Below are 10,944 nucleotides of genomic sequence, written 5' to 3'. Positions count from 1 at the left end.
TGTTTTCTAAAATAAGTTTTAGGATGAAATATTGTGGTTTGTGAAAGTCTTCTCAACGAACGTCCTGTTGGGGAAAGAAAACACATGTAAAAACATTTTTAAACTACTGTTACTACAATGGGTGCTGGACAATGGAGAGCCTGGCCGTGACGTCAGTCCCTGCGGGTGTCTCAGGGTTGGGATATGCAAGAAAAACATACACTTGCAAGTGTGTAACAGGACAAATATTTATTACCATTATTTATTATCATCATCATCATCATAAGTTGAACTCTCACTGGGAGTATACATGATCAGTCCCCCGAGTCTTTCTGCACTTTGGCATCTCTAGCTGCAAGAAATTATAATAAGAGGTAATAACTAAGGCATTAACTTGTTATTGTAAGAAATGTAAGAAAACAAATCCACACATTTTTTTTTTTAACTTACCAGTGATAAGGTTGCTTGTGGCAAAAGCAAACACCGCCAGAAAACTGCATGATCGCCGGTTCAAATCCCAGGTCTGACAGGCATATCTGATGGGAAGTGAGTCTCTTAAATGTGCCCTTGAGCCAGGCACTTAACCTCTGTCCACAATCTCTTTTGGTGTGACCTCTGAACTCTCCATGTCCGTTTTCTCCTCCTGGTTCTTACAGCACAGGGAGTGCAGCAGCACCACACAGACACACAGGTAAACAGCCACCACAATCTACACCACCACCCCAAACAGCACGAAGGACGACAGGTTACCGTCCACGGTCCATCACACTCACCAACCCATAGGTGTGGAGAGGGAGAGAGATAAGGGAGAGAGAGGGTGATAAAATAATGTATATGTTTAAAGATAATGATTCAATAATTCCACTCTGAAACCATATAATTGTATGACATTTATTAGAATCATAAAACTATAATCTGATGATGGGTGTAGTTTTAGTCAGAATTAGAACAAGGACCTTTTGTTCCTTTTTAGTATGTAAGCAGGGTGCAAGTGTGAAACAAATGATAAGAGGAGCTATCAACAGACAAGYTGKACYACTGTGTTCCTTACAGGACATKCTGTCTCCACCWGTGGAGGGGRGAAACTGTTAGGCTKGCAGAAMATTATGAAACATGTTGCAGATTAAACAATGTATCTGTGTAGTGGAAAAACACTGACTGTCTGAGCAAGGCGTAGCTTAAGATTTGAACTTGTTTGTGTGTGTTATAAAGACTGTGTTTGCATTCTTGACTTTAGAACGTTTTCGTGAATAAACTGTACTAACCTTTTGCAYAAGCTGAGTCTTTGCCTAATTATTATTAAACCCATGGTCTTACAAACCTCGGGGATTGGTCAAAGCTATTGATTGTTAGTTATTATCATTGGGATTGAACATTCTCGTGACAGAGAGAAAGAAAGAGAGGGATATGGTGAGATAGAGGCCCTGTTGACCTTACAAATGGACAGACAGTGCGCAGACCTTAGTGACCAAAAGGAGGAGGGCAGAATAAGTACTGCAATAGTAATGAATGGTGTCGCATCACACCAATTGGTTCGTATTCATGTGTACATAATGAACCCCTGCTTATCTGTTCAACCCAGACTAAATATAGAAACAAACTATGTACAACCTGTCACCCACGTCATATTATGGAATAATAAAGTGCAGCAAAGGTAGGGACTGTCAGACTGTCAGTCTCTGTCTCCCTCTGTTGGCTTAATAAAGAATAACAATTGTTTCTAGTTCCCCCTGACAGTATTGAGGCTGAAAATTGTGTGTGTGTGATCTGAACACAGACTCAATATCTTAACTTCAGATTGGTCATTTGCGAACCCAGCAGATGATAACACAATATGGAGGGCAATAAAGTTACATTATAATCTCTGGGGTAAGGAGGACTGTGGATAAAGGAAAGGGAAAGGGGGGATACCTAGTCAGTTGTACAACTGAATGCCTTCAACTGAAATGTGTCTTCCGCATTTATCCCAACGTATAACCATAGAAAATGATATAGAGTTGTCCTCTCAAAACCCAGTCCATTTTTTCACCACTTCTACACTCAAAATGCAATTTTCCTCTCAGGAAGAGCTTTTTATCAAGCTATTTTTTGAAGTCACCATTTGTCTATATTCTAATCTTGAACACTTGTAGAGAGAGATTGGATCTTGGCTCTTGAGAGTGTGAGGTTGAAGGAGCGGTTTTCCGTGACTGTGAGTCAGAAGAGAACAGAGAGTTTCATCACGGATGATTCTAGAACACTGCGGTTTAGTGTTCCATTAAAGAGAGAGAGACCTCTCAACACGGCTGAAGGAGCACTGAGCTGAGCTCCTCAACTCTATTTATTCTATGTATCCTATTATTTAAGCCTATTTTATTTATTTCTGCATTAGTCTCCCGTGTCCACTGTTATTTTAATTTCTCGCTTATTGTTTTCCTTGTCTATATTAAATGTATATTTTTATAGAAAACATTTTGCGTTTTTTTTCTCCCCTCCCTTAGCACTTTGAAATGCATTCTCTTACTATGTAAATAAAGTTTGATTAATTGATTGTCAGAAGTTCATGTAGCATAAAGACTTTACAGTCCATTATAGGCCTCCAGTCCGTCCATACAGGCCTAATCAGTCACAGACAATCAGATAAGACTAATTCCTTAACTTAAATAACAATAGCATAACCACAGCAGGAGTTACATCTCTCTTCCTGGACTCAGCAGCAACGATTACAAAAAATAATAGCTTTTTGTAACAAGATACATGGGAAAACATTATTCTATCCCCCATCTCTGTGTGGAAATCAGATTGTTAGTTCATGTACTGCCACAAGGTGGTGCCCTCTCCTCTCCACATAAACACACTCACACTGGCGTCGTGAGGATGTGGACTCAGAGTTACTATGGAAACCAACCATGCCTTAATAAACTAAGTGGGTGAATGAAAAACAAAAATAAAGAGAGATTGATAAGAAAAAATATGTGTTCACTATGGGCATCAGATTAATTAATGCTCTGATGCATCGATTTAGTTTGAAGCCTATATCCAGCTTGCAGAGTCCATGGCATGCAGGCAAGCTTCTTCTAATACCTGGGGAAATTCTACCTGTACAGGTGTGTGTGAGAGAGAGAGGGGGGGGGCAGAGAGAGAGAGAGAGAGAGAGAGAGGAGACGGAGGGAGAGTGACAAAGAGAAACAGTAACACAGAGGAATTTTTGTCTCAGACTCTTCATCTGCAAAGGACCTTTTGATTAAAAATAAACCAACAAAAACATCTTCTCTGGTCGACATCAACACATGTTCTGCAGCTTTCAGCCTTCTGATCTTTCCTGTTTGCGTTTGACTTTTCGCATGTGAACTGAGAAATAAATGACATGCTCCAAATCATTCTTTCGCAAACCTGTGCCATAAATACTTTTAGACCAGCCTGAGCCAAGCTCCTCCTGTCTTAAGAGAAATGCTACTTCCTCTGGAACTAGAATACCAAATGTCTGCCCCCCCCCCCCCCCCCCACAAATGACAGTTAAACCCATCACATAGGACTTCCTCCTATGCGTTAGGCCCCTCATCCTCCTGCAATATCAACCCAGAGACCAAAAAGACTATGGCTGTGTCCCAAATGGTACCATTCTCCCTACATATGGGGAGTATATGGGCCCTGGTCAAAAGTAGTGCACTATATAGGGGATAGGATGTCATTTGGGACGCCGACTATCTGGTCATTAATATTCCAAAGGAAAGGGGGAAAGCATCAGGAACCAATTATTCAATAACGCTTTCCCCTCCTCTTACCTCCTTGGATGTCTCCCAAATGGTACCCTATTCCCTATATAGTGCACTACTTTTGACCAGAGCCCACCTTTGCATTATATTGGGAATAAGGGTGCCATTTGGGATACATGGGTTGTATTCTAAATGAGAGGGACAGCGCGTAGGCAGACCTGTGTCGGTCGGGGTACACCTCAGTTTGGGCTCTTACCCGTTGCCATGGAGCTGTGATGTGGCCTTGCAGGTTCAGAGTCAGATTAGGGGTCCGGTATCACTACACCACCACCAGTCAGACCTGGGTTGAAATACTATTCGAAATACTTTCAAATACTTTATGTGTGCTTGGTTGAGCTTGTCTGTTGCAGTGGAACCAAAAAGAAAGTCCCAACAGTCCCCAAACCCGGTCACTCCAGGCAGGTTAAAGCAAACAGACAAAGTATTTGAAAGATTTCAAACACTATTTGAAACCAGGTCTGATCACTACACCACCACTATAGCACCAGCACCGCTAACCAACTGACGGAGGTAATTGAGATCAGATGGGCCATTGAGGCGAGGCGGCCGGGTGAGGAGGCAACCTGGGCTAGGCAGAGTAACCTGGAAGCATTTATTTTATGGAAAAGATGTTTAGTTAAGTGCAGTGCTGAGGCTAATGAGTCTGGGCCTGGCCGGGCCTGGCGGCTGTGATGAATATGATCGGTGAAAGCTCTGAACGCTGGTTCTTGAGTCCTTCCTTCCTCCCGGATCGGGTTTCAGATTAACAGACTTCCTGTCCAATCCGTGGCATTTGGAAAGCAAATGATCACCTCTTTTTTATGAGGGGAATTATCATGTATTAGTCTAGTTCAGGATATCTCAGAGGATATCTCAGGACCGGTTAGAGTTTAAGGGGCCTAAAGATTGGAGTCACGTTTCGGACTGTGTGTGTGTGTGTGTGTGTGCCAAGGCATTTTTCAAAGAGCTTTTGGGATGGAGAAAACTATCTTGTAGTCAAGATGCTTGGGTGTCTGTTCAAGCTTGTGACCTCCAGAGTCACCAACAAAAGTAAGAAACATAGACACTGACATGAGCATCGTCCCCAGTGGACCGTTCTAGTTTAAAAGTACCTATCAGTACAAGTTACTGTTGTAATTAACAGGTATCACCTGTTTGCAAGTCGGTGTTAAAAATGGCAACACAGTCCGGAAAAACGGCAAGTACAATCTCAAATCACAACACAGGCTCTTGCACCATTGATCATGTTGACACGTTGAGAGCGCCAACAGCCATGACATGCCTTGCAAGTCTGATGAGTTCATACAGTAAAGGGACACAGGTCTTTCTCAAGGTAATTTACACGGTCGAAGAAGATGAGGATTATAGAGATGCTCAACGCAACAATAGGTCTTGCGGCAGTCCAACTCCATTACGCTTGAGCCCCGTGAACAACGAGGATGCAGGCAATCGCTTTGTTTTGCTTTCCTCAACTGGCGAAGCCTTCATATGGGTAAGGTATAAGCTTTGTAGGCTATATACGTTTCTGAGAGTGGGGGACTTACATGAGCACCTTCACATACTTTCAAATATAGGCACAGCCATCTACTTATGAATGTATTACAGTCTATACTTGTAGTAGGGGGTTATGAGTCATATGCAGATTAAAATAGGAACACAGAACACTGTGTCATTTATGATACCCCGGCCCCATCACACCCTCCTCCCCCCCACCACCACCATCCCATTTCCTCTCTCTCCTCTTTGCCACTCCGCTCCGAGGCCCTTGATTACAGTGTTCCCAGGGGACGAGTTCAACTCCTCAGAGATAGGAACCGTCGAGGGTACCAGTCACTTAAGATCAAGACGGGGGGAGGAAATCGCAGCGAACATAAAGCTAAATATATAATTCCTCCTGTGCCGGTAATCACGGCGTCCAGGCGATTTGGAATGACATTTTAACCACTTCAGACTAAAGCAACGCTCTACTCGAGAGACAGGCGCACGGGCAGCCGGGCCCGTGGCGAGGCGTGCACTGACCCACCCAGGGGTATGACCCCACCCCCCAAACGAGTGCACGTTCCGCCCGTGACGCTGAAATGGCTCACAGGCCAGGTCAATTCAGTCAGATGTTAGACAAGAGGAAAGGAAGGAAGCAATTTCTCTCCCCAGTATTAGTTACCTGAGGATTAAGATCCTCCACCTCCTGCTAATGGTGTTTCAAATATGCAACCACAATTTCCCCACTATAATAGACCTATTCTTGAGATGTTCGAATGGCTTTTAAAGGGCCTACATTAGACCCATGCTTACAGCACAGCATCTTACAGGATCAAAACCTCTGCATTAATGCATATCATTCATCCTAAATGCGTATTTGACCATATGACCCCAAAGTCACACATTCCTAGACCTCACATGATATCCCATTAGTCCTGAACCATATGCATAGCAGGCCATCAAGATTGTAGCCTACCAAAGTAGGCCCGCAAGGGCAATCGTTCTTATCTGAGAACCGACTTAATTGTATTTCAAACAATGCCACCAAATATGAATAATGGATCAGCAACTGTGCAGAGCCTATTCTTTTCTATCTCTGCCTAGCTCATGAGACAAGGGTCTCTCTCTGCCCACCCTCCAATTTTGCCCCCTCCCTCCTAACAGCTTTCTGAACATCAAATCTGAGTTAATTTCCAGTCTGATTTACATATGCAGCGAATATGCCCCTATGGCACAAACTACCTGTCTGCAAGTCTTTCCCATCACACCAGAAGTGCATTTTCTACATCCTCGCTGATTGGATTCTTGATGAGATCGTCAGGTGGCTCGCACACTTCACATGGCGAAGACGCGATGGGCGTACGGGTTGCCAATTCTGAGGCCACTGAAGTGCTTCACGGCTCTCTACATCTCACTCTCTCTCTCTCTCTTGAACACTCATAACCACCGTTCTGAACATGGGCTGGGTGTTGGGTGTGTAATCAGAGCAGTACTGGCAGGGAGGTATGATAGCCTGCTTCATCCCTGCACAACCCCTCCGCCAGGCTCCAATGAAGTACTCTCTTACTCTCACCAAATCTATCCGGCATATCAATGTTACACCATAGTCACAAGACTCCAGAAATGAATAATTAAATCATGCATAATCTGCACGCAAAGTAAAGTAGGAAGGCGAGCCCCCTGGGAGAGAGAGAGAGAGACTTCCTTACTCTTGCTCAGATAACCAGGGAGGAACTGTAACATACAGTATCTCTGTCTACAAGGACTGACTGCAGTTACCTCTCCTCTTACTTTATCCTCTCAACCAGCCGCTGGTTTATCTAAGGGGGGTACACTAGTCTAACACTATCAATTCTAATAGTGAGTGTTAATTTAGACAAAAGGCACAACAACAAAAAAACATTTCCTCTCTCCTCACCGTTCCCCGACGGCCCTCTCCATTCCGTGGCAGCAGCAGTAAACAGTGCTGCGAGCGGAGGACCAGTAATTCAGTTGATAAACGTCAACTGAAATGAAGCTATCAGCTGAAAGCAATTTCCAGGGCTGCGTTCGGTGCCAGGGATTTGAGATTTTCACTCCTCCATCGATCATGAGCCTCTGCTTTGGGCCAAGATACACAATGCCCCCAAATTGCTGACATGTGGACCCAGAATCAATGCCATTTCCCTCCTGTCTGGGCTCTCCTCCTCTAAACCGTTGTTTATCCAATGACCCTCGTCTGTTTTGCCCATTAAAGACCAAACTAACGTCTCAGGGTGTGTGTGTGTGTGTGTGTGTGTGTGTGTGTGTGTGTGTGTGTGTGTGTGTGTGTGTTGTGTGGTGTGTGTGTGTGTGTCTCAGGGTGTGTGTCTCAGGGTGTGTGTGTGTAGTGTCTCAGGGTGTGTGTGGTGTGTGTGTGTGGTGTGTGTGTGTGTGTGTGTGTGTGTGTGTGTGTGTGTGTGTGTGTGTGTGTGTGTGTGTGTGTGTGTGTGTGTGTGTGTGTGTGCGCGTGCGTGCGTGCGTGCGTATCAGGGTAGGGCCAAGCATACCACCGTATTATAGACTACCCCTAATGGATGAAAGACCATAGAGGTGTGGTGCGGTATAATTCTGGCTTAGTACACAGGAAGAATGTAGACGATTATCACTCTAACTAACGAAGGAGATCTAACATCCCACTCACATGAAAGGCAAGAGAAGAAGAAAACACATGACAGAGTTGATGTACAAAGCAGTGTTTCGATTAAAAGGGTGTCCAGAAATACTGGTGGGTGCCCACTTTCTTGTGTTTACATTTGGTAGCTGTAGGATTACTCCTCGACAAACTGACAGAACGAATCAGTGAGTTCGGAGTTAAAGGGAAAGTTGAGCAATTTAGATATTTCGATATGTTTCCTTTCCTTGATATTTGTTTCCTTACCTTGAAATATCAGCATTTGTTTGCAGTGGCTAGTTTAACAAAACCAAACTGTGGATTGCCTTGTCCATAGACTGCTTTTCAAGGTAAAGAAATAATTATCTAAATATGTAAAATCACTGAACTATCCCTTTAACGCTGAACCTGAAACAAATGTTGGCTGTTGGCACCACGTTAATATCTCTATTCTGCCTGTCCTCTGGGAGACTGTCTCGGTGTCTCAGGCCAGGAAATTCACACAGTTTACAGTGAGTGTGGTGCTTTTTACATAAACACAGCTCTCTGTGGCCTCAGTTTGATTAGGAGGCTCCCAGATGCCATTAAAAGTCCATTTCTCCCCCTCTGTGTTTGTTTTAAGACGAGAACGACAGAGAAACCCAGCAGCCACTGTCGTGCAATGCCAACTTCTGTTTACGCATGAGTGGAACACACAAACAACCCTAGAGGTAGCGCCAACCGAACCTACAGTACAGTACAGTATGTGCTCTCCCTCAATTCTCCATCATTAAACATACACGTTTGGCTTTTGTTGATGATTCGTATCGTGTTCAGTATCGTGTTCAGTATCGTGTTCAGTATCGTGTTCAGTATCGTGTTCAGTATCGTGTTCAGTCATATTTGCAGGAGGAACCATTGCAAACATGATTGTATCAAAAATAGAGGTGTGGTAATTTTAGTAATGTCACCCTTGGTTTTGGTGGCCAGCTGCTTGTCTATATCCGCTGCAAAAGCCGTTTGCCATTTTGCCCGACCTGAGAGAGTGGAGAAGAGGAGAGAAAATGCTTACTAGACAACTACTACTATTGGTATTATTATACAAATACTGTGAAATTATAGAAAGGATTAATCTGAACCTTTGTAACTACTGATTGTAATTCTGTCCTCTGACTGGACAGGAATCCCTGTCTCAGTACTTGTTTCTCCACCAATTGGATGGTGTCCTCTGACACGGTCTCACCCTCCTCAGAGACTCCCTGGACTTGTTACTGAACTGCTTAACCCGGTTCTCCATGTGCTCACGCGTCACCCTGTAGGGACGGATGGACAAACGGTGCGTATGAATACACACACACACCACACACACACACACACCACACACACCACACAACCACACACCACACACACACCGACAACACAACACACACACACACACACACACACACACACACACACACACACACACACACACACACACACACACACACACACAAGGGGCAACACACACACACGGTTTAAAAGGCCTGCAATGAGTTATGCAGATTTTCCTCCTCTATCTCCATTAATGCCCAACTCATTTAATTCCAAAAAACAAATACCTTTTGTTTCTGTGCCACTTGAAAAATAGTTTTCAAGGTCGCAGTGCAGTCAACAACTTTGTTTTTGGTTTGCTTTGCTGCCTGGTGATAACGGTTTATTTTCCTTAATTGGCATTTTTGCCTGGGACTATTTGCAAACAATCCAAAAGTGGAGTCTATTTACTGCAAACAATAATGCGTAATTACTGAGTCTGGGCCAAATCAAGCCGCTCGCTCTCTTTGGAAATGCAAATGTGGGTTGCGTGCCGACACTGATTGAAGAGGAAGAAGGCGTCCGTCCGTCCCACTATCCCGCGCTGCCAGACAAGCACCTGCTGTTGCTGGGGCTCCGCTTACTTAATAATCACACATATTTTGTGGTTTAGCGAGTGACGGCAGCACGTCAAAGGTCCTTACGTTCTAAATGGCACCCTATTCGCTATATAGTGCACCGCTTTTGACCAGGGCCCGTAGGGAATAGGGTGCCATTTGGGACACACTCAAGTTATTGGATTTGGCAGGGAGCTGAGCTGGACAGAGGACTTTTGACCAAGGTTGGTGTTTTCTAACTGCTACAGTCGGGCGAATGAGTTAAACGAATATGTCAGAATCACCTAGAAACACACAGACATGTTCGCGCATTTCTCTAATGTGGCATTTTAAAAGGAGACGGTAGGTCAGGTAAGGGACTGACAGGAGAATTAATAAAATAAGGGGGCAAAGTATGAGAGGAGGAAATGCAGAAAGATGGACGGGGAGAAATGGTAGAATGAGGAAAGTGAGGAAAGATGGTGAATATTGAGAGTGAGAGAGAAGAGAGAGAGAGATAGAGGGGGAGAAAGAGAATAGAGAGAGATAAAGAGAGTGAGAGGAGAGTGAAAGAGTGAGAGTGAGAGGAGAGAGTGACAGAGCGAGAGAGAGAGAGACCCCACAAACAGACCCCACAGGACAGCAACACAATTAGACCCAAACAAATCATGAGAAAAAACAAAAGATAATTACATGACACATTGGAAAGAATTTACAAAATAACAGAGCAAACTAGAATGCTATTCGGCCCTAAACAGCGAGTGCACAGTGGCAGAATAGCTGAACACTGTGACTGACCCAAAATTAAAGCCTTGCCTAGTGGTTAGAGCGTTGGGTCAGTAACCAAAAGGTTGCTAGATCGAATCCCCGAGCTGACAAGGTAAAAATATTTCGTTATGCCCCTGAACAAGGCAGTTAACCGTCATTGAAAATAAGAATTTGTTCTTAACTGGCTTGCCTAGTTAAATAAAAGGTTACTATGTACAGACAGTGAGCATAGCCTTAGGCGGACCTGGCTCTCAAGAGAAGACAGGCTATGTGCACACTGCCCACAAAATGAGGTGGAAACTGAGCTGCACTTCCTAACCTCCTGCCAAATGTATGACCATATTAGAGACACATATTTCACTCAGATTACACAGACCCACAAAACCCAATTTTGATAAACTCCCACATCTATTGGGTGAAATACCAGAGTGTGTCATCACAGCAGCAATATTTGTGACCTGTTGCCACAAGAAAAGGGCAACCA

General features: G+C 44.1%; 1 protein-coding gene across 1 annotated transcript in view; it reads right to left on the bottom strand.

The window, feature by feature from the left end:
- Positions 1 to 559: 559 nt before the first annotated feature.
- The window catches only part of LOC111962814 (ribosome-recycling factor, mitochondrial-like), a 30,806-nt gene continuing 20,421 nt past the window's right edge, over positions 560 to 10,944 (bottom strand). The window contains exons 5-6 of the mRNA XM_023986149.1: positions 9,047 to 9,116; positions 560 to 688 (exon numbers count right to left, since the gene is read on the bottom strand). Coding sequence (XP_023841917.1) covers positions 560 to 688; positions 9,047 to 9,116 — 199 coding nt within the window. The remainder of the gene's footprint in view (positions 689 to 9,046; positions 9,117 to 10,944) is intronic.

This window comes from Salvelinus sp. IW2-2015, linkage group LG4q.1:29, assembly GCF_002910315.2.
Source record: "Salvelinus sp. IW2-2015 linkage group LG4q.1:29, ASM291031v2, whole genome shotgun sequence".
Classification (NCBI taxonomy): domain Eukaryota; kingdom Metazoa; phylum Chordata; class Actinopteri; order Salmoniformes; family Salmonidae; genus Salvelinus; species Salvelinus sp. IW2-2015.
The sequence above is the reverse complement of the archived record's forward strand: the minus strand, read 5'-3'. Positions and strand labels throughout refer to the sequence as shown.